At 48.2% G+C, this 24,173-nt stretch overlaps 1 protein-coding gene across 2 annotated transcripts; it reads right to left on the reverse strand.

Moving 5' to 3' along the window:
* ELAC2 (elaC ribonuclease Z 2) lies at window positions 1–24,149 on the reverse strand. 2 transcript variants are annotated; one of them, XM_019641501.1, is made up of 24 exons: window positions 23,867–24,149; window positions 23,201–23,251; window positions 22,989–23,059; window positions 22,131–22,195; window positions 20,828–20,885; window positions 19,536–19,604; window positions 18,001–18,108; window positions 16,948–17,006; window positions 14,018–14,076; window positions 13,842–13,914; window positions 13,096–13,208; window positions 11,498–11,593; window positions 9,110–9,248; window positions 8,944–9,029; window positions 6,961–7,079; window positions 5,683–5,779; window positions 3,880–4,018; window positions 3,324–3,362; window positions 3,080–3,189; window positions 2,250–2,349; window positions 2,041–2,161; window positions 1,787–1,865; window positions 1,272–1,416; window positions 1–697 (listed from the first exon to the last, which is right to left on the reverse strand). In XM_019641501.1, the coding sequence occupies exons 1-24, from the start codon at window positions 24,094–24,096 to the stop codon at window positions 461–463; spliced, it is 2,463 nt and encodes an 820-aa protein (XP_019497046.1). In that variant the 5' UTR covers window positions 24,097–24,149; the 3' UTR covers window positions 1–460. The 2 variants fall into 2 exon arrangements, with proteins under 2 accessions (XP_019497046.1, XP_019497047.1); XM_019641502.1 differs by lacking the exon at window positions 18,001–18,108.
* Between the last annotated feature and the right edge of the window lie 24 nt (window positions 24,150–24,173).

The following is a 24,173-nucleotide window of genomic DNA, read 5'->3' on the forward strand; positions in this document are numbered from 1 at the left end:
TCAGGTTCCAAATGGAATCTTTATTGTGTGTTCTGCATCTTTGGAAATACGGTTCACTGAGTCTTGGATACTGGACTTCACATCCATAACCCAATGTTCCTGTGACATGGCTTGTCTCTGGTGTGCAGAGGGAATAACTTGGCTGGAGTAGGCACAGGTGCGCCATTTTCCCATGTGGCTTCTTTAAAAATCAACTGGCACTAAGTTCCAGTTGTCCCTCCTTTCTTCCTCTCCGCAGCCTCCTGTCTGCGGCTCTGCCAGGTTCCATTTGTAGGAGGCGTCTAGCAGGCCAGGCCCCATCCGGGACCCACGCCAAGGCCCAGCCTGACGCCCACCTGCCCCCGCGTGCCTCCCCGTCAAATGGTGCCTTCTGGCTCCTGCCAGGCAAAGGGCACACACAGGGCTGTGAGCGAGGTGGAGCACATGACAGCCTTCCGCATTCAGGGTCACTCCCAGACCGTCACTTGGCCCTGACCTTCTTGCTCTGTGGGTTCTGAGGCTCCTCCGCATGGGCCCGTTTCTGCTGCGGCTCGCTGTCCTCGGGGCCACCCGCCCGCTCCCGGGAGAGGAGGGCCGCCCGCACCAGCCGCAGCTCCCTCTTCTCCCTGCGTTCCTCCATCTCCTCGATGTCACCGGCAAACAGGGCTTTCAATGGGGCAGTCAGCTTGGGCACCGTGGGGAAATCTCCAAAGCAGACCTAGAAGGCAAGATGGAGGACGAGGACACACCTCAGGAGGCTGCGTTGGGGCAGGAGCTGCAGTGAGGAAAGCATGAACTCACAGAGCAGGCACCAGCTCCCCCTCATTACAAGTCCTAGAGTCAACAGACAGTAACTGAAAAAAGAAAATGCCATGGAGAGGAACTCTAAAGTAAGGGGCACAGACTTCCCACAGGGCACAAAGCTGAAGGAGCCTCAGAAAGGCAAGGCTTCTTGCTGAAAATCAAGCTCCTCATCAAAAAATTCAGGCCTGTGCCCTGCCCCTTCATTCTAGAAGGCGGAGGGGCATGGTCTGCTTTACCCCTCAGAGAGGACACCTCTGTCTCTAGGCCACCGTGAGGCTCAGGGGATGTGACGGTGGGAAGGGACTGAGCCTCGAGGCTCTCAGTAATTCCCAGCGACCTGATGCTGATGTGTGTAGGGCTCCCCTACAATCCGGGGACTGGTCGTGACAGCTTGACAGATGCCCTCCCACAGGGTGGCCCTGAGCCCATGCGGATGCAGCACCCGTCTCTGCCTCAGCCCCACCCCTCACGGCCCACACGGCACACACCTTCATGTGGTCGAAGGCAATTCCGACTTTCTCGTTGAAGTCAGGACTGAAGAGGGGGATCTTGGCATAGCGCTGGCTGAAGTGGTTCAGCATGATGAACGTGGCATTCATCCGCATCCCCACGCCAATTGCCTGGGAGGTGGTGCTACAGACAGGATCCCGGTCAGGCGGGAGCTCCACCCCAGGCCCTGCCCCCGCCCCCTCTTTCCAACCCCCCTCCCCCCGCAATTCTCTGACTGGGCTCACAGTAGATTCCAGCATATTTCCAAGATTTCCAAGTTTTTCAAAAACCATGCCTCCCTCAGAACCTCGCCTAGAGAACTCTGCAGAAATAAAGGCAGAAGGGCCCAGAAGCGAACTGCTGCCCCAGTCAGGAGCCCCCACGGCCCTTTGGTGGGAAGCAGGCTGGCCTCACATCACTGGAGAGCACAGTCTTTCCCCACAGGGTCAATGGGAGGCTGCTCAACTGTCACCTGGGGGAGGGGGCGTGATGAGCGCCCAGCATTCTCAGCTACCTGTGTGTCTTCTCCTTGGCTTCCTCTTCCAGACCGTCTTCCAGCGTGGCCTCGTGTATCAGGAGGGTGGCATCTTTCCCTAGAGAGCAGGCACAGGCAGTAAGCAGAGCCCTCTGTGGGAGAAGCACTCGGGCCCTGGGTCCACACAGCTGATTCCCCACCCAAACTCTCTCCCCTGAACCTGTGGCGTGTCCACACGTAGGATGACAACCAGAGGCTGTCGGGCGGAACCAGAGTTGGCTGCCTCTACTCACCCATCTGGACCAAAGTCTCGCAGGGCATGGTGTCCCCCGAATAGACCAGTTTCCAGCCGGACGTGTGGACTAGCGCACAGCCAAAAGCATGCTTGCAGTGCCGGACCAGGCAGGTCTGAAACTGAAGGAGCAGGGAAGGGCTCTGCAGCCGCGATCCCCCCCGCCCCCGCCCTGCCTGCGGCCGCCTCCTCACCTTCCACCCCCCTTACCTCTTCCAAATCACATGTTTCCAGCAGCAAACTAATCAACCTTTCAACTTCGGGGTTGGAGACCTCAGTTCCTTTCTGAAGGCATTTGGCAGGAATCATACTGTGAAAAATAAAACATTTAAACAAACGTTAAAAAAAAATTTAACTTGAATCAAAGTTTAAGTCTGGCTGGAAAGCCCCAAAATCATGACTATAAAGAAACACACACAAAACATATCTTTGTCTGTTAATAAAGCATTTATAGTGTGTGTGTGTGTGTGTGTGTGTGTGTGTGTGTGTGTGTGTGTAAATAAATAAAAAAACCGATTTAAATCAGTCAGTCCATTAAAAAGAGCCAAGTCAAAACCCCCAGGCAACTGAGAGAAACCCAGTGGGTGAGCTGCCCATGGCTGAGGCCACAGCAGGCCCTTCCAAGCGGGCTGAGTGTGGACAGACTACAGGCAGGTGACTCCTCCCCGTGAGCTGGGGCGGCAGTGGGGGCGCCCCCACCATCTGTCCACCTGGTGTGCAGTCTCTGCGCTCGCCACTCCTCGAGCACTTGGCCCTGCAACTGTCTTATGGAGAAGTGTTGGCAAAAGTCTAGAAACTATTATAGAACAGACCTGCAATGAGGGCTGAGAAGAAGTGCATCAAAGAAAATAAACATGTCAGGGGAACCATCCACTGGTTTCTGCCCTTGAGTCAAAGCGTTTCTCCCCTGCTTCTGCCAGTGGGGCCAAGTCAAGGGAAAGAATGCGGGCAGGTGCCATGACCAGCGCAGCTCAGCCTTGAGCTTGCGGAGGAAGCAGGCAAGACAACAGCCCAGACAGGCAGGCTGCCTGGGAGCTCACCAAACGTGGTGCAGGAGCGGCTGGCACTGGTTGTGATACTGCTGGAGCCAGGGCTTCAGCTGGGTTGGGGCGACCACCATCAAAGGGCAGAAGGGCTTTCCCAGTGACGCCTGAAACAACAAAATCAGTGTTGCGTCAACAGCAGACATCGCAGTGAACATGGTGTGCAGTGGCAGGAGGTATGGACGGCTGTGTGTGTGCTCCAAGGAAGCAAAACGGTAAAACCACCAAGCGCCACACTCACCAAAGCTCGTTCTCTCTGCAGCAGGATATTTAACAAGCCCTGGGAAGGAGAAAGGAGAAGGAAGACACGGATTAGACACGTCCCAACTCAGCCCCATGGAAGGCCCTGGGGTCTCTTGTAGTAAGTAGTTCCTTAACCCTTTATGGGCCACCATCCTCTAACACGGCTGTAGTTGGGGCTTGGCACATGCTGACGCATGACCCTGAAATGTCACAGGAAACGCACCCAGGAAAGAGAGAGCCGTGGCCGGGGACACAGCTGCCCCTAGGAGACCAAGTCTCCTACCTCTGGCTGAAGTTTTCTCTGAGCAGGCTGTGTGAGGAGGCAAGATTCCAGACAAGCTGGGGGAAGACAAAACCCCTACTGCTACGTGACAGCAATGCAAACAGGAAGACAAGACATTCTTACTGGGCAGAATTACTGGACAGGGTTGTGTGAAAGGCCATTACCCAGTGAGAGAGGAAAAACCAAAGCTTTGGGCAAGTCCGGGAACAGGAGGGGAGGGAAGCAGCAGCGGCCCTCCAGGGTGCGGCTGCAGGTCCCACCCAGCACCCACCGTGTGGTGATCCGCATGCAGGTGGGACACGAACACGGCCGCGAGGGTGCTCAGGACCCTGTCCACGTCATCTCCATAGTGACGGCACAGCTGCCCAAACGTGCCTTCACCACAGTCCAGCAGCACGGACTTGTCAGAGCTACAGAGAGCAGCGAGACATTCATCACTGACAGGAAAAACCTCTGAGAGCTGAGAGAAGAGCAGGAAGCCGCGGTGGCATTTTCCGTGTCTCCCATAATCTTTCATGCTGTTTCTCTGAGGAGCTTATACAGACGCGAAGGCAACTATAATGTCCATCCTCATTACACAGAAGAACTATTCACAGAACCCTGAAGACCTCTGAGGTAGAGAGAAGGTATACAGAGCTATGGAAATGCTGGGCATCAAAAGAAGAAAAAAATGCTTACATGGACTGACTGGGAGGGTAGAAACACTTACTAATCCTAACCAGGACTCTCTGATGATTCAGATTGAATATGGCAACACCCATTGTTGATAATACCAGAGACGGGCATTGTGCATGTGTAAGATCCGGCTGCACCGGATGTTTCCCCCCTGTTCAAGCAGCTCTGGCTTTCTCGGCCCACGTCCTCAAAGCTGGCTGGTGCAGGACAGGCCGCAGATGTTCCTCCTGGGGAGTGAGTTCCTGCCGACACCCAGATGCCAGTCAGGGCTTTGCATTTAGTTGGGCTCAAGCAGGACTCAGGGAGCTCCAATCCTACAAGCTCCGCTGGCTGTTTCGAGGAGCAGCCGGCTGCAGAACCTCTGCCTGAGGTAAGAGGCCGGGTCTCCTGCAGGCCTTCCTCCTTCTCCAGGAGGAGCTGTGACTGAGGCAGCGGCACCCATTTTTCAGAGAGGAGCCTCAGAGTGCTGAGATGTTACGTTTTGGGGATGAAGTGAAGTGTGGAAGGCAAGCCAGTGACAGCACCCTCAGGTGAACTGTGGCAGGCTCAAGGGGCTGCTCTCAGGGCCTCATCACGGACCCAGGAAAGGCCAGCCCACACCCAGCTGCTTTACTGCATTTCCTCAGTCATAGAGAAACATGCCCCCAGTCTGTGTATTTCTGATATCAGGGTGCATCTTATATTTGCTGTGTCCATTTAATGCACATTTGGTTGTTTATCAGTCACCACTAGCATCTAAGATGTCAAAGCAAAATTTTAAAACCTGGTACTTCAGTCTCCCTTTCTTCACATACACACCGTGACCATTTCAGAGCGCCCTGGGTTAATCTCACTGCAGACAAATGACACCAGGGAAACCCAAGAGAATCAACTAAAATCCATCCAGTAAGAGGCTGAACACAAACAAGTGCACGCACCTGGATGCCGTTCCACAAATTCCGCAGTACCGCTGGGGGTCACACAATGTAGCAACTAAGACACCAATTCACATTTGGATCTGTCGCTTCCCAGCTGTGGGAACTAGAGCCAAGTAACCTCTCTGAGCACCAATTTACTCATCAATAAAATGGGTAGTTAGTCACTATTTCATAAGATTAATGTGAGAATTAAGTGAATCATTTCTTAGCACGGTGTAGGACACACAGTAGAATCAGCTATTTTTATCAAAAGGCATAATGGGTGATAAATTTCGGAGATCCCAGAAGTCTAGGTTAGCTATCGAGGCTACGAATGCACTGAGGCCCACTCTGCTTCTTCAGGGCCACTTTAGCCAAGATGACAAAGCTCACAGGGTTTTACGCTGTTGTATTTTCAAATTAGCTTGGTGGATGGAGAACTTCTGTTTAGAAAATCAGCGTGTTCCTTGATGGATGGACGTTTCCTGGGAAAGCAGTAATACCTTATGTTGATAAGTGTGGAGCTCACGTTTCGAATCTTCATCGGGATGGCAGACCCTGTTCCCAGGAAGATGATTTCTGGATACTGGCTTTTTTTCTCTGTGGAAAAGTACATATAAAAGAGTTCATTTCTTTGGGTCAAATGTGAGCCAGCATTCAGCTCTGAGATGAGTAAGTCCAGCTTTCCAGGAGGGGCTGGCTGGTGGTCCCATCTGGCAAAAGCCCTCATGTAAGGGCCTCATTGAGAGGGGCCACAGGCTGTTTGTGGGTAAAGGAGACAGCTGTCTGTCTGGGAGGGAGAGCAAGTGAATTCCACAGCCCTTTCTTCAAAAGAATCACTCTAAGTCTTTTAAATTACAAAGGGGACTTCTTTATGCTTAGAGTCAGCATCTACCTCAGGGGCTGGTGTCACCCTGCATCCATCTCTTACCACCAGACCTGCACTTCCTGTGTGCGCTCACACAACCCTGCAACGCCCCACTTTCTAGGGGACTAAATGGGCTCATGGGGTCAGCTGTCCAGGAGAGGAAGAGGCAGAGCCAGCCAGGACTCAAATTCAGGGAGACCTGACGATGCTTGACACCTGTGCGCCTTCCACAGCATCACCAGCGTGACAGGCCCTATGGACTCATGTGCAAGCATGACCTCAGTGGTTCTTAAACATACAAACCACAAATCCAATCATAGATCCAAAAGCAAGTGAGGTCAGGGAAGTGGTCAGTCTTCCTCCCAATACCCGTAAGGCTATGGCAAGAGGAGGTGAGATTTCTAGTTGTCTGGGGCTGATGAGATTACAACCCCAAACCCATTTCTACTCTAATGTTCTCTATTTCTATCATTAGTTGACAATGACACTGGAAAAACCCACCACTGACGCAGAGGTTACGAAGTTCCCCTAACTACTTTTCCTCCTGGGGCAGTGAAAGCCCAGTAAGGTGAGCAACGTGGCCAGGATCTTCCATGGACCCTTATTAGCAAAGCCAGGGCCAGATCCCAAGTCGGCCAAGTCCCAGTTCAGCAGCTTACCAGCACCTCACAAGAGTTCCCAGAACCGCTGCGCTCAGCGTGTGCCTTGTAAAGAATGCCTGGGTGCCATCACCAAGCATTCCAATTTAATTGGTCTGGGAAGGGGGCAGGCACTGGTAATACAGAAATGGAGACGCACCGAATTCCATAAATAAATCCAGTCAGATTGAGCCATGCTGACACTCAGGGCTACGAAAACACCTGCAGGAGGGTAGAGGCCAGGGAGAAAGGCTGGCCTGTGGTCGTTCACACACCTCCTGGGGCTGGGCCGTCCTGTGCAGTCTTTCTATATTCCTGCACGCTCTCTTGGAAATTGGGCATCTCCAGAGCCTCAGCTATGAATTCATCAGGATTGCAAGTAATAACGGCATCCCTGCAGGGAGAAAAGAAGGTGACAAAGGGGGTGTGTGACCGCAAGCCAACACCAATTTGGAGAGCCAGAATCCATTCATGGACACAACCTGCAGAAAGTTCTTTCAAATGAAGATTGTCGACTAAGTGACTGAGAGCTTGAGCAGTTCTGTCTCCTGCCTTGTAGGATCTTTCTCAGCTAAGTGGGGTGAACAGCTCTAGTTCCTCAGAACATCTCCCAGCTCAAAGCCTGACAAGCTTGGCACCGCTGACCTCGGGTGAGGTCCTGTGCAGCATCCCTGACTTCTACTCACTAGATACCACTAGCATCTAGCTTCCCTTTGGAGCTGGGGGAAAATCGCCCCAGTGATGAGCACAGCCAGAGAGCAGTGGCTCTCGAACTAACATGCACACAACTAATCACCTGGGAACCTTGTCAAACTGCAGGGCCCGATCCACTGGCTCTGGGTGCAGCCTGAGACTCTGTATTTCTAGCAAGTCCCCGGATAATGCTATGCTGCAGGTCCTGACCACACTGAGCAGCCAGCCTTGGATCAGTGGCTCTTCAACCTGACTGAGCACTCTCATCACCTGGGAGCTTATGAAGTGAGTCCCAGGCCTACCTCTCCTTTTTTTTTTTAGCTGAGCCATCCTGCCACCTGTTGGCAGCTCAGCGGCTGCTCAGCTCGGGCTGACTCGAACCGCTGTTGCTCAGAGCTCAAACTCTTGAGCGAGCTCTTAACCAACTGAGCCACTCAGCCGGCCCCGCAGGCCTACCTCTCAAGATTTTAATCCAGCAGGTTTGGGGATTGTGTTTCTCACAGGTACAAGGTAAATCTGGGTATCAGCTACATTTGTTAATCACGAGCTGCCTCTGAAGATGTTGACAAAGGGACAACAGGCTCTTCAACCCTTAGACACTGTCTGAGGGCATGCTGCCACAGCCTCCTAAAAAGCCCCAACTATTCAACACAATAGCACACAGCACCCAGTAATAATCTGGAGCATGGTCTATTCTAATACAGACACTATGGAGTTGATAGGAAACTTCCAATTTCAAGATTCAGATCTTAAAAATTAAAGCTGTGAGGCAGCAAGCACTTCTCATATTACTGGTTGGAGTACAAAAAGGTAGAGCCTTTCTGGACCACAAGTTATGTTTATCAAGTGTCGTAAGAAGTGTCTTCCTCAGTAATGCCACGTATAAGAATTACGCTAAGGGAACAGAGTTCCACAGAAAGATTTATATGTACGATGTTTAATGTTTCATTAAAACAGCAAAAACTTGGGAATGTCTCAAATTAACAAATATCCCTATCTGGAATATCAGTAACACCTCTTGTTACTGACAACTACATAACGATACAGGAAACACTATATAATGATATAGTATCCTATAATGATACTGAGATGTCAGGCCACAAATCCACAGATACATATTTTATAATACATTCCCATATTTCTCAAAGTTTAAAAACACAAAATGTTAATAACCATTATTATCCCTCATCTTGGGGTGAAGAGATTATGGGTGGCTGAGTTTCTTTATTGTACACTTCTTATTTTCTACATTGTAAAACAATGAACATGTATCACTTTTATTATCTGAGAAAACAGTTACAGAAAAGAGTAATCCCTGGCCCTAGTCATCCCACTGTTACCATATTAGAGTCAGTTTGTTCTAGCAAATGAGTTTGTATCGGAACGGAACACAGCCGCACCCATCCTTTTATGTACAGTCTGTGGCTCTTTTGTGCTGCAGTGGCAGTTGAGTAGCTGGGACAGAGAACTTGTAAAGCCTGAAATATTTACTACCTGGCCCTTCACACACACACACATGCCCACCCCCAACCCGGACCATTGCACAGGCCCAGAATTATACAGACCTCTGCCACTCCCTCCGGGGACGGAGCTGATACTTGAGGAGGCATTCACCACGGACGGTGGGGACAGGGAGGGTGGCACCTTTTTCCTGAAAAAGACAAACACACGCTCCGTGGAGAGAAAGCAAAGGGCAGGGACCACCCAATAGGGGCCATTCTGTGACACTACCTTACAGTGGAGACTGGCGAGTGGGGGGAAGATGTCGGGGTGGATGAGGTTGAGCTGTGTTTGAATCTTGTGGCTACGGAGGTTGTGAACTGATGTGCAATTCTCATTCAGGATCAGGTGCTGGGTGTCAGGCCCAAACCTAAGATGAAATAGACTGCACATTCACAGTGTCCTTTGGGAGCGTCTCCACCTGAGGGGCAGCACTGGAGGTCGGGAGAGATCATGTAGATGGAAATATTCAAAGAGAATTAGTGACTTGTCCAGAAAGATTGCTACTAAATGGCCAAACACAATCCCACTTTTTCTGTCTGTAAAGCCAGTGCTCTCTTCAAACTCAGATGCCTTTGGAGAGAATACCAGAAAAAATAAGAAAGTTAGGATGTTCAGAGCCTACAGCTATAGACTGGAAACAAAATGGAGTACAGGGTAAAAGAAAAAGCCCAAGGAGGGGAAAAGAGGTAATGGATGTTGAGACTCAAACCCTAAAGGAACAGAGGCTGAAGAGAACTGAGGAGGAGGAGACTGCCAGGGCTACTGAGGAAAGAGATGAACGGAGGCGTCCAGGAAGGAACAGAATGGGGAGCCTGAACTGCCCCTAACGTTACTATGCGCTAAGAATTCAACGCAAATCATTCCTCCACCCAGGGCGGCCCAGCCCGTACCGCCCAGAGGAAAGGCGGCCTCTCTTCCAGCTGCTAAATTTTGGTAGACCAGCTATCTGCTTCACAGGGTTCTTGGGAATATTAAAGAAAATGAAATCTAGAATATGTGAGGGGTGTTTAAGAAACTGAAGCTATTATATTAAACTTGCAAGTCTCTTCTTCAGGGCACATGCATAGAGTTGTCAACACAAAGGCAGCATTTATTTCAGACACTGAGAGTACAGGGTGTAAGCTGATGATACTGTTGGGTTGTCGGAAAAGTCATGATGTATTTTGTGTTTTTCAAAGGTCATTTATTTACATAAACAAACAAAGATCAATCAGTGATATATTGGCCTTTTGTTCGATAACCTTTTGGCATCTTTCAGTGAGCTTCATAATTCCTCATTCATAGAAGGACCTGTCTTTATTTGCGAAAAACTGAACAAGGTGCTCATTTATAGCCTCATTTGAGTTGAACGTTATACCACGTAAGGAGTTTTGAAGACAGCGAAACAAGTGGAAGTCTGACGGCACAAGGTCAGGTGAGTATGGTGGGTGTGGCAACACATCCCATCCAAGCTCCAATAATTTTTGACGGGTGATCAAACTTGTGTGTGGTCTCGCGTTGTCGAGCTAGAACACAACTCCTTTACAATTAACAAGCTCTGGACGTTTCTGGATGATGGATTCGTTCAAACTGTCCAATTGCCGACAGTACACATTCGAATTGATTGTTTGGTTCCTTGGTAGGAGTTCAAAAAACACCGCCCCTTTAAAAATCCCACCACACTGAGAGCATAACCTTCCTCTGATGAATGTCTGCTTTCAATGTCATTTGAGATGAATCATCACATCTGGACCAAGACCGTTTGTGCACCACACTGTTGTAAACAATCCACTTCTCATCACCAGTTATCAGTCGCTTTAAAAAACGATCATTTTCCTCACGCTGAATGAGCATATTGCAGATGTTTATACAGGCAAAAGAACTTCTTTGAGTTCATGTGGAACCCAAACATCAAGCTTGCTTAAGTATCCCAGCTTTTTCAGGTGGTCATGAATGCTTGAATAATGGATGTTCAATGTTTCTGCAATCTCTCATGTCGGGTAATGTGGGTTTGACTCGATCAATGCCTTTATTTTGTCGTGATCAACCTCAGTGGGCCTCCCTGACCAAGGAGCGTCGTTGAGATCAAAATCACCAGCATGGAATTGCGTGAACCATCGTTGGCACTGACGTTCTTGTAGAGCATTGTCACCGTAAACTTTATGCAACTTTTCACAAGCTTGACGTGCGTCCTTCCCTTCATGGAAGTAAAAGAGTAAACTATGGCAAGAATGCACAGTTTGGTCTTCCATCTTCAACTTGTTGTAAAATCAAAACTCAACCAAATTGCTCATTTTTTTTTTTAGCATGAAGCTAGAAATGTCAGCTGTCAAATGGCATAGCAATATCATAGATGCGAATGACTCTAGTACTTCCAAAAATGAACTAGTGCCATCTGTCGCAAACATGTGTCATGACTTTCCGTACAACCCAATACTAAACTGAACCCCGCACAGGTGGAACATGTGCACACTGTGTCACGTAGTGGTATCATTTCTTGACAAGAGTGGTAAAGATGGAAGCTCAGAAATCAGAGACAGCAGGAATCCCATAGAAGTTTAGGCAGGTGTGGAAGTAGGGTAGAAAGGGGGAGGGGTGGAAATGTGTCATACGTGTGTGACAGGCCAGGCCCCATACCTCTCCATCCACTGCTGGTATCTGCTGTCTGCAAGCACATGCTCTGGGGCCATGTGAACCACCAGGGCCACGGAGGCATCGGCCTTTCCTTGGTACCTGGGTGGAAGGAAGGGTGGGGCTTTGCTTTATAAAGTGACACAAATTCAGAACATGTACAAACGGGACTGGGCAGCCAGGGAGGGGCCCCGCTCGGCTCTCTGGGGGACCGCAGTGAGCCCATAGCCTTCACGTCCAGGCCAGGTTGTCCCCAGCGCTGACCTGGGATGCCTCTACTCAGCCAGCTGTGGGCCTTCCTGGCAGCCTGCCTGGGCCTTTCTCAGGGCTATGCTGCTGACCGAGGCTCCCCTGTCCCCTCCTTTCTCATGGGTCAGGCCTATAAAGACTCCTGCTGCTCCCCCTCCTTTAATCTCACAGGTATTTCCTCCAATCAATTGCTTGTACCTCCCATTCCACCTTGGTATCTGCCTTCCAGAGAACCCAAGACACAGGGCTGGAAAATTAAAACCATCTGTAATTCCACCATCTAAAGAAACACCACTTACTAACGTGTTGAGGTGCTTCCTTCCAGTTCCCTTAAGAAGATTACATAGTGGCTGTTTTTATTTACCTCCCCCACCCCTTTCCCAAACATACACACGGGAGTTCCCAGGCCAGGCATTTAAACCTGACAGCAACACATCAGCACACATGGCTCTGAGCTCACACCCACTCACAGCGACTTGAAGCTTTGCCGCCCACGATTGGATTAAAACACAAAGCCAGCGCCTCCAGAGAACCCAAATTCACCCAAAGAGAATAAAGTGGAGCTCAGGAAGAACGTCTAACACTCTAAAGTTAAAAGAGGTACAGCTGCCCATAAGAATTCGCTGTGCTAAGTAGGGTAAAATGGTAAGTGAAAAAAATATAAATACAAATTAGGAACAAGAAAAATAGAGATAGACTAAACCATTAAGAATGGGAGGGCCAGCCAAGTGACGCGTTGGTTAAGAACTGGCTTGGGACGCCAGAGGGCCCCGGTTCAGATCCCACTATGAGGGCCAGTGACACTGCCATCTACAGCTAAGATGCTGAACAACAGCTCGACCTGGAGCTGGGCTGCTGTGAGTTGCCGGCGACGATGTAGGATGCAGCCCCTGCTGCAGTGGGTTGCCATGGGCTACTGTGTGTAGCCAGCAGCCAGCGTGAGCAGCCGTCCAGAAGCCGGCAACTGATCTGCCTCGCCCGGGAAGAGCGCAATGATGGTGCCAACTTGGGCCAGTGAAGCAACGTCCTCCACAACTAGACTGAAGAACAAAAGGACAGCAACTTGCCTGTTTCCCTTCCCCCAATTCCCCAATAAAAATCTTAAAAAAAAAAAGAATGGGAGAAAAATCAAAACACAGATATGTAGGTCAAAGGTTCTACCCAGGATTAAAGCTGACTATAAAATGGGCCAACTTTTTTGGATGACAAGAGAATGGCATGTGGGCACAAGCCCAGCTCTGTGCCAGGGGCAACCACAGGTCGGGGGGTCGAGATGGGGGTGCCCTGTCAATGCCACTGGGCTTTGTCAGCAGTGTGCCAGCTCTCCCTTCTCCCACCCCAGGACCCGTCGTTACCTCTGGAATGCAGCATTGTCACAGATGGGTAGAATGAATCCTTCATCTGGACATTCGACCACAACAAAAGCGAGACTGGGGTCCGGAGGGGTACAGATCTCTTCAGGCAAAATCTGCAAAATCACTGGGGTCATGATGCTCTCCCAGAGCAGTCACTGCTCAGCAAACGTACCCCATGACCTTCAAGTTCACAGCTAACATTATATAAGCTCCAGTGAGCAAGCACAAAGCCAACATAAGGATCACCACCATCCCCTTAGGCTCTCTCTGCTTATACACAGGCGGGCAGCTGGCTAGCAGAGGGTGCTTCCAACCTAGAGTGGCCAGGAAGCTGGCATGGCGTGCATAATTCTCTCCGGCCTGTGACCATGGGTCCTAAAATCCTCAGATGCCAGAGAAAACATCCTTGTAAAGAACATGGTGGCTTCTTTTGGGCTGTGCACCCAAAGTCCATCCTTAAGGGGTCTGCCCTGAGCTCAAGTCCAAGGGAAAACATTCGTCCTATTAGGAGGACCCCAGATCCTAAATGGACAATCTACAGAAATACCCCAAGGCAGCCAGCGCTGATATGCAGGCACAAGTCTAGATAAGCGACCCCATTTTATCACTCAGCCAAGGATGAAATCCAAAGGGGTTCCACTTCCCTCAAAAGTGGTGTCTGCAGGGCCTGAGCCAGATGGCGACTCTGTCCCATGTTCCAGGCCCTGCCTTTAAATGCTGAAACCTAGGAAAGTGGGGCATCTCACCTCTTTTCCCTCATAAATGACACTTTTCCCGTCCTTCACGGCAGCAATTATGGGAGCAATGGCAGCTGTCCCACTGAAACGAAGAGACAAGCCCTCTGTGAGATGAGGAGCTTTATGAAAAAAAGGTCGGTGGAGTCCCCAACAGCCTCGTCTCCCCTCCCCGCACACACACTCACACTGGGAGGCCCAGCTCCTTTGCTCTGAGCACCAAGAAGTTTCCTTTCTTCAGATGAAGCTGTAAAGAAGAGAACTGAAATGTAACTTCACTGACTAATGAAGAAGCTTGGTTTCAATCAATGTTCTTATAAGGGCATCCTTCTGGTTTTACTTCTGAATTGCTGTTATTCTCTTACAGTTCATTGAAATGCAGGTTAGGGTATCACTTTCAAACAAAGTGTTCTGAAGAAGGCATTTATTCTGAAATGCTTTAGTAATCAAAGCTGAATGATTTGAAAACACAGTGCTGTACCTCCCAACATTAACTCCTTATAAATTTAGTAAAATGTAGCCCATTTCCATATTAAATACAAAGTATCCTTCAAGTAGCCTTGAGGAGAAACAATGTTTTGTTTCATCATCCTGCACTGGCCCATTAGCAGCGAAAGGGGCGTTAGCAGAACACCGTCTAACAGAGAAACGGCCATGCAAATCACCCTGTAACACAACACTGCAATGTCAGTGACAGGTAATCAAAGTGCGGACACTTTTTTCCTCTGGTTTTCACATATTTGGCAATATAATGCTGTTGCTTTTATACTAGAGAAAAATTATAATAAAAAAATTCCCAATATGCTGTTATTAGAAGGGAAAATAACAATCCTATCATAAACCCTTAAAAAATTGTCAGACATTTTTGGGATCTACATATTTCACACAAAATAAGAGAAAAAAAACAGAAATGGCATGAAATGTGAATAAGTCTTTGGGTACTAAATTATATTTGATTTTCATTTTCTTCTTTAAACCTTTATATAAACTATTTGCATTTTCTTTTAACTTCCTGCAATTAAGAAATTACTCTTAGGGCAAAGACTCAAATTTGGATCCTAAAGTCTTATTAGGATTCTACAATTTTCTGTCTTCAAAAACATTACCCTAGAGGAAGGATTAGTTCAAGTGTGTGCACGTAACACAAAGATGATAGAGCTTGGATGACATCTTTAGATAGTGACATTAACAAGCACTGCTGTGACCATTCTCTACATAGACCCAAATAGGTTTGAGGATGGAAACTAAATGTTTCTAATGTTTAACAGGAACTTACGGACCTAAGGCAGGCAAAACCCATCTGTCTACTAGAGGCTGAGTTCCACCAATGGAGGAAGCTGTTCCCACCTGAGGAACACAGAGTATGCAGAAGACAGGTGGGAACCAGAATGCAGGCCCCAGGTCCCCGGCAGGCGCACACCTGTCCGGAGCCCAGGTTTTCCTATCACAGGCCCTCATATACACAGCCTATTTTCTCCGACCTCCCAGAACCTCAATGAGCTCAGCTTTAGTGCCTTCCAATCCCCCAGTGGAGACTCTGCAAATTAATCAGAAGAGGGAAAAGGGGCTACCCGCTGACCCAGGGAGAGTCGCTCTCAGAAGTGGCAGCAGCCAGCCAGGGAGGAGACAGAAGCCAAAGCCCCGTAGACAGCCACCAGTGTGGCTACTTAGCGTAGGGCCTCAGCTCCCAGGACAGCGGCCTGCTGACAGCACACGGGTTTGTGCTCGAGTTTGTAAATGTGCACCCCTATCACGCGGGACACATTTCATCAAGCTTGATGTCATCTATCTAGGAAGGCAGGAAGGCTCTCATAGAACTTAATGATTACCATGTAAACGACTTTAAAAAAATTATTTTGCTGCCTAAAAATTCAGAAATACACAATAAGCCTATCAGCAGTACTGAACTTTTGTCAAAATTACTATTCTTATAAAAATAAATTGGGGCTGGCCAAGTGGCTCAGTTGGTTAAAAGCTTGCTCAAGAGTGCGAGCTCTGAACAACAGAGTCACCGGTTGGATTCCCACATGGGCCAGTGAGCTACGCCTGAACTGAGCTGCTGCTGAGCTGCCAACAGGTGGCAGGATGGCTCAGCTGGTGAGAGCATGTGCTCCTAATAACAAGGTTACTGGTTCCATCCCGCATGGGATGGTGCATGGGATGGTGGGCTATGCCCACCCGCAACTAAGATTGAACATGGCACCTTGTGCTGAGCGGCCACAAGCTGCCCATAGGCGGCCAGGTGGTGACTGGACTTGCAGCTGAGCTAGCTGCGCCCTCCACAACTAAGATTGAAGGACAACAACTTGGCAGTTCCCCTCCCCCAATTCCCCAATAAATCTAAAAAAATAAGAAATAGAAAAATAATAAATTGACTAGTGATATTAACAATGATCTTGCAACTACTAGCTAATATTACTATTGACCTTTCACTGCTTGGTGTTAGAATTTGGATGAAAATTACAAGTATATTTTGAAATCAACATCACTTATTTAAAAAAAAAAATCAAAGTCCACAAAAAAGTAGTCTTACCACAGATTAGACAAAAGCGTTTGTTGCAGATATTATAAAATTTTAATGCACAGACCTATTGAAAATAGGTCATTTGTGAGATCTGAAAAAATACCTGTTGTAATAATATTTTCATGGAATTTGACCAACTTTGGGTTTGCATATCAAGACCTTTGTGAAAGCTAGCCAATATTAAACCTGATGTTAGACACTCTACAAGCACAGTTAAATGATAGATACTAAAACAGAGTTGAAGGAGTCTGAATTAAGGCCTGATTCATTTGAAAGAAAACAAAGCTTTCTCTGAAAAAATTGTTTAGCTTCAGAAATTTAGCCTTTAACTTCAGAAACATAGCCTTTGACTATTTCTGAAGTCCAAGAGGACCAAACATAGCCACAGACAAAGGAATACATAGGTAGACTTAACAGAACACTGGGAGAGAATTAGAATGTACAGAACAGTATAAGTGGTATGTTGAGAAATGGGGTATCTGTGTTTCTTCTTGGTACAGGTGACTTAGGAACTGCTATCTGGGAATGACTGGGAAACAACCAACCCAAGGTCACCACACGTGCTCACTTAAAGCCCACCGGAAAGGTGCTTACCTTACAGACGAAAGCTACAACCAAGGAGGGGTCCCTGCCGCCTCTTCTCTGGCTAACACCTGAGAAAAACCAAAGCTGATTGTAACAAGGTAAATGTGAAGGTTTACAGGTGTCACAGATCGATGATCATCTGATACATAACTGGACTTTACACAAAATTAAATGGACATAAGCATTCCAACTCAAAGGTCAAAGAAGGCACTGGTACTCTTTTTCAAGCAGACTTTTTGTTTTCCTACTCGTGTTGAAATCTGAGTAAATGAAAAATGCAAAACTCCAACCAGAAAACCTTTACTATGGCAAGTGAAGTGTATAAAACATGACACATTTTACCTGCAACAGGAGAAGAGAAAAAAGTACAAATGGTAAGGTGCTCTATAAACAAGCATAAGAATATGTGAAACACACAAAAGCTGAAAGGCCTGCGGAGAAGGTATGGGGCTCAGTCTTCACCCATGCCATCCAAAAAAGGATGCTGACAGGATCGGCCTCTTCTCGGTCATCAGACAAGCACGACCTCAGGGCAGAAAGAGGAACTCACAAGCTTTGCCCAACACTGGACAACAGAATCCTTAAACAGTCCAAGTCCTCTGATACACCTATTCTTGGAATTTTAATTCAGTTTCCCTGGGGGCTGCCACTCTGATAGAAAAGGTGCAGATCCACTCAAATTGATATGACTGTTTCATCAGCTTAGCAGCTACAGTTTCTGCATTCATGAAAAACTAATTTTCATTAATGTTGCATTAATAAAAAAACACAAAAGCCTCTGTCTGAATCAATTTGCCAGGCCCTGCTGTCCTCTGGGGAAACTGAACACAAAGTTGGGGAGCCATGCAGGGCTGTGCGTTGGCCCTTAATGGTCCACACTGCCACCTTTCCGACAGCCCTCATTCTCCCCACAGGCCAAGTCCTAATGTGCCAAGAGAAGTGTCTGCTTTACACACATAGAGCCTTCTTATGATAAGGATTCTAATTTACAGCATGAAGACACAATGAATTAAGAAAACAGAATGCTCTTGCAAGTGTATCCTTTTGTTTCACCAGCGTTACCATCTGGAAGGGGCTGCTCATTTTCAGTGGATCTGGAGTCTGAAGACTGCTCTGGACTAAGCCTTCCTGGACTCTGTGATGGCTGGTGATTTCCACATCTCTGTTCACCTGGTTGGTACGGGAAACAATCAAATGCCACATGATGCGAGGTGAGCTCCCAGCCAGAACCCGGATGTCATATGTGAGAATGCCAGAGTGCCCATTAAGTCAGCATGTCTTCTCCTACAGCAGTAATTAACTAGCCACCTCCCCGCCAGGTCTTTGGGCTGCGTTTACGTCTTATTCATCTTTACATTTCTGCTCAGCTCATAGCCTTGACTACAGCAGGGTTTGTTGACGAAAAAGCATCCAGGGAGCAGGCTAGTTTATTCATTATCATCGCTCAGTAAACAGACCTAAGCCCGAAGGTTATCCATAAACATGAGAAGGAGCATAATTTTGCAGTCAGTTAAATCTCAAGATCAAACAAACAAACCCTGAAACCCTGCTCTAGGAAGCTGGTGCCCAGCTGCTGGTCTCACAGAAGCCTGCCGGCCCCTCCGGCACAATCATTCCCTTAGTGCCTGCTGGGCACTGGGAAAGCAATGCCAGCAAGCCCAAGTGCACATTGGTCAACAAATAGAAACGTAAACTGCTCCGCGTTAGGGAGGGAGCGACTGGGTGCTAGAACCGAAAAACAGAGGGACACAAATCAGGTCCGGGGATGGCGGTGGGGGTCAGAGAAGGAGTAAGCCAGGCAAGGAGAGTTCTAAGCAGGCTGACCTATGAGCACCTGAGCCTTTGCTCGAGCCACACCCCTCTCCCTCCCTCCTTCTACCCATGGGTCAGTGCAAGCCTCCTCTCTGGTCAGGCCCTGGACTTCTCTGGCCTTTGTTTGGGACCCTCATCTGTACCCTTTCACACTTGGCAAGCATGACACTAGTTAGCAATGCCAGGGAAAGATCCTGACTGTTCTGCATTGTCCTGGCAGTCAGTAAAACCTGATATGGAGTGTGTTTAGCCAGACTCAAGGATGACACTGTCACGGCAGGGCCTGACCTGCGCTCTCTCTGTCTAGGTCAAAACCACATCATCTGGCCCTGGGACTTGAGAAGGTTCCTGTGGCTTTCTGACCTCCTAAGAGCACTTCCATTAGGTTACTGTGATCAGTATTTATTTAAAAATGTTTAGCAGTGCAAACCTCTCCAGAATACTCTCCTTTAGGAGGGAGCTTAAATCTGTGCCAAGTAAACCCCAAGCAATAAATGTGCAATTCTAAGAGTGATATATTTTCTGACAGTGTTTATTATGTAATATTCCCAAAGTATAGTCCCTATCATCATATATGGATTAAACATATCTGTTTATAAGATTATGAGCGCCTTAAGGGCAGGAACCCTATCTTAATTCCTCAGCTAAATTTCCTAATTATGCTCATAACACAAAACTAGGTATACAAAGCCGTATTCAAGCAGTTTCTGTTTCCACCCACAGTTTCCTTACCTAGCACCTACACCCCTCCTCCTGCTCCTAGGCCATGTGGCTTTTATACTCACTGTATATGGGGATCTGGAAAACTGTCATGGTCTCATCCTTATATTCTGGTGCCGAGTGGGGCCGCACAGCTATGTGAACAAGACAACAGGAAGGCAACTGCATTAGGACAGACACGCGTGAGTTAACTTTCCAGGTCACCAACCACAAGCAACTGTGTCGCCTTGGAATTTGGGTGAGAATCTGCACTAAAACCAGAATTTCTGAGGAAATCAAAACTGGGGGGAAAGAAGCAAGATATATTTTCATCAGCCATTAATCTTTATTAGCGCCAAATCAAAACACATATTATGATCACTGGTGAGCATGCATTTAAAAAAAAAAAAAAAAAGAGGGCCGGCTGAGTGGCTAGGTTGGTTAAGAGTGCGAGCTCTGAGCAACAGGGTCACTGGTTCGATTCCCACATGGGCCAGTGAGCTGTGCCCAAGCTGAGCTGCCACTGAGTTGACAATAGGCAGCAGGATGGCTCAGCTGGTGAGAGCATGTGCTCCTAACAACAAGGTTGCTGGTTCGACTCCCACATGGGATGGTGGGCTACACCCACCTGTGACTAAGATTGAACACAGCACCTTGAGATGAGCAGCAGCAAGCTACCAACGGGTGGCCGGATGGCGACTGGACTTGGAGCTGAGCTAGCTGCGCCCTCCACAACTAAGACTGAAGGACAACAACTTGGCTGTTCCCCTTCCCCAATTCCCCAACACTGTTCCCCTTCCCTAATTCCCCAATAAAATCTTTAAAAAAAACAAGAAAGGAAGGAAGGAAGGAAGGAAGGAAGACAAATTTAAGAGGCACAAGTTAACACATAGCATTGTGAGGCCAGACAATTTACCATCTTAACTGTAAGAGTCGATATAGATTCTGAAATAGAAGACTGGTACTTCTATAGAAGAGGAGCATTAACAAGCTGGAGATGTACACTGCTTCCAGCACAGGGGCTGCCAGCATCCTGTTAGGCCTTATCCCACAAAGAGGCTACATGCACCATAGCCAGGGTTGAGGTTCAGTGTAAACAGATGGCAACAAAACCTGTGGGTCCCTCTGCTTGCACCCCTTCTCCCTACTGCAAGGAATTCAAGGAAACTCAACTCTGAAAACCATCTCTAGCCTATATTTGGGGGTCATGAAGAGGGGGCACAGAAAGTGTAACAGACAATATTTTGAAAATGCATCTATGTTGATGAAGCATTCATTTTAAGGTTTAATTTAGGTCAGTCGTTATGGATTCGAATTTGAGAGATTGGGGGTATATGAGAAAGAAATGGCAAATATTGAGTCAGAGTCAGGGACATACCCAGGTCTATTCCTTTCAATGGACCAGAAAATATTTTGATAGCTTCTAGGTATTTTTCCTACAAAAGAAAAAGAAAAGAAAGAAGCGGGCAGTTATGGTTGTACAAATGCAGCACACAACAATGTATTCAAGTACATAAGAGGTATTGATAGGCATCAACATGACCTTTAATAAGTATTTTGAGATTCCTTTACACAAATATTTCCCAAGTGTCCACTATATGTTAGATGTCAAGGATTTAGCAGTGAGAAAGAGATGGGGTCCTGGCCATCATGAAACAGAATCCAATGGAGGAAACAAAAATGAAACAAGTGATAACACAAACAACAACTTAGTGGCAACTATGCTAAGTGCTCTGCAAGAAACATGAAAAATGCAGGGGGCTGGGATACATCTTGTCCAGAGTCAGGGATGCCACTTGAGTCAACAGCCTTTCAGCTGAGTCCCAAAGGTTCAGAAAAATTCAGGCAGGAATGAGAGGAGGTAGAGGAAACTCATGTATGGATGAAAACCCTGATATGGGAAGCAGCTTCAGTGGAGGGTAGTGGGACTAGGAGTTGGTCTATGTAGCTCCAGCTTGGTGACTGGGATACAGACGCAAGTGTGAGTGAGGGCCAAGGCCTGCAGGACTGCAGGCCATATTAAGGTATATGGACTGTCCTGGAATGAGGAACCTTGAAGGGTTTTAGGATGGAAGAGATACACCTGCTGTTAAGCCTTAAAGAGGTCCCTCTGGCTGCTGTGTGGTAGGTGGATTACAGGAAGGCAAGAATGGGTATGGGAAGCCATCATAGCAGACAGAGATAATGAAAGCCTTAATGAGATAAAGACAAATGGATGGATTTGAGGCATTATTTTGGAGACAGAATTAACAGAGCTTGGTTAACAATGTGCATACAACTTCTCAATAGTGTAATAATCAGATTTCAAAGGTAAGAAGATATCTCAAATTTAATAAATAGGTAAGAATAAAAGCTAACATTTATTGTGAGCCTACTTGGTGCCAAACATCTAATAAACTGATTTGGTGCTTTATGTGTTACCGCATTTAACCTTTAACAATTCAATGAAACATTATAGCCATTTTACAGATGAAGAAACTGAAATTCCAAAAGGTAAAGTAACTTGTTCAACATTATACAGTTATTAGAGTTTGGACTCAGGCCTCTTTATCCTGAAAGGTGTTTACTCCACTATTAGTTATCTCTAGAGGGCAGAAGACTGATTTGCAAAAATGAAAATTCTCATCATCACTTTAAAAAAGGAGGGGTTAGCTTTGAAAGCTGAGTCAGGAGAGACTCACCAGTTGTGGAGGTCCAGAAAGTACACACTTTGGAAGCCCGGTTTCCTTTAAGGTAAGAATCATTCCTAAAAAGAACAATTGGAATCAGATCTCATCATCCTGACCTGTAGTTGCCACCCAAGGTGGAGTACTCCTTACACACCAGCTTTTTCTACTTGTCCTTATTCCAGATTCTAATGCTCAGGAGACATATGTACAGCAGAAGTGACGCTAGCTAGAGGTATAAGGCACACGAAATATTCCTCACATGCCTCTAGAATAATCACGGCATATACTACGGTGAGGCAGTGAGGCGCCCAGAATGCAAAACCAGGTGAGGCACGTACGGTGCAAAGTCACACAAGTGAAGGCCTGGCCTTACATTTTGCATCCTAGGCACCTCTTTGCCCGCTCTAGTCTTGGCTCTGAAAATGGAACTGGTTCAACATGCCACGCCTTCCTAGCCACAGCACAAAGCTTACAGAATTTGGCAGTAACACAATCCTGACCTTTCTAGTGGGTGGGCATGAACAATGGGGTAATCTGGATAGTGGGTATCTCTGTGTAGCTGCTGATGGCCTCAATGTTAAATATATTTATTGTAATCACCATCACTACACTCTCCGGTCCATATCTGTCACATATCTCCAGTCCAGAAACTCCATAAATGAAGTGGATAGTAACACTTGAGGGCCGTATCCAGTTTAAACTCTGCTCTTCTGTGTCACAGCTTTTGATGTTTTATGCTGCAGCTGACTGGCCTAGTATAAAAATAACCCCAGCTCCCATGGACTCAGAAGATGAGGGGAAAAGGGGAAGGCAGGTTAAAAATCCCAGAGATTTCCCACCAGCCTATGACACTGGAAAGCATATACTCACCACACAATCCCCCAACATTACTCCAGTGCATTCGGGTCAAGAATATGTTGTCCAAACGAGACACCTTCAGCCTAATAAAGAGAAAACATTTGAGCAGGACAAAAGCAGGTGGAGCAGGAACCCTTTCTTCTGCCACAAAACCACTCCTGCCTCTCATCTCAGCCTTCAAGCCCCATAATCATCCCCACCCCAAAAGAAAAGGGTTGACTCACTTGTGCTCCTGCATGAGTCGCTGGACTCCTTCTCCACAGTTGAAGAGATACCTACAGGACGAACATTACACAAGATACTCAGAAGATTCAATTCTGTAAGATCTCTGCCACTGTTTAGATGCTTTACTGTACACTCTGGGGGAAAAACCTAAAACTCCACGTTGTACTACCGGCCGCATTGTTGCTATTAGCATGCTGGGTTTTGACAGGTTTCAGCAGAGGCCGAACGGGGCTGGGGGCCTGCGTAGGCTGGGGCTGGGACAGACCTGGGTCCTTTCCGCCATCGCCAGGCCTGTCAACCTCACACACCAGCTATGCGCCCCCTCCTTGGCGTGCACGGGAGGGGGTGCCGCCCAGACAGTGCCAAGAGGGAACTCGGGCCCCAAGGGTTGGAGAAAGAACGCTTGTCCCCGAGTCTAAAGTTTTTCAGGGACTCCCAGAAACGATGCGGACGGAGGCTGTAAGGGATCTAGGATCTCCCACCCACCAAAAGACAAAGATCGGCTGCAATAAGGAAATGCCACACGTGTGAGTGGGGACAGCCGCAGCCCAGGGAGGTGCCGCGATGCTCCCGGGCGCGCAGCACGGAGGGCCGGACAGGGCGGGGCGGGCTCGCTAAGGAGACGCCGCGGAGTCCCAGCCGGACTCCCGGCGCGATGCACTGACCGGTTGTACTCGGAGAAGACGTAGAGCGCCGCACCCGCGTCCCGGCCGCCGGCAGCCACCACCTGCAGGTACACGGTGTTCGGGCCCCCGGGCTCCCACGAGGGGCCGCGCTTCTCCCGCGTGCGCAGGTGCCGCAGCGGGTCCTTGGGCGGCCGCTGGCGGCGGGCGGGTCCCTGCGACATGGTGCGCCCGGCCGCGGACCGCAGCAGCAAGGAGCGGAGCGCCCACATGCGCCCGTTTCCACCCAGGCTGAGAAATGCAGCCGGTCACCTCGGTCCGCATGCCCCACGCCCCGCCCCTCTGTCCC

The sequence above is a fragment of the Hipposideros armiger genome, unplaced genomic scaffold, assembly GCF_001890085.2.
Source record: "Hipposideros armiger isolate ML-2016 unplaced genomic scaffold, ASM189008v1 scaffold_61, whole genome shotgun sequence".
Classification (NCBI taxonomy): Eukaryota; Metazoa; Chordata; class Mammalia; order Chiroptera; family Hipposideridae; genus Hipposideros; species Hipposideros armiger.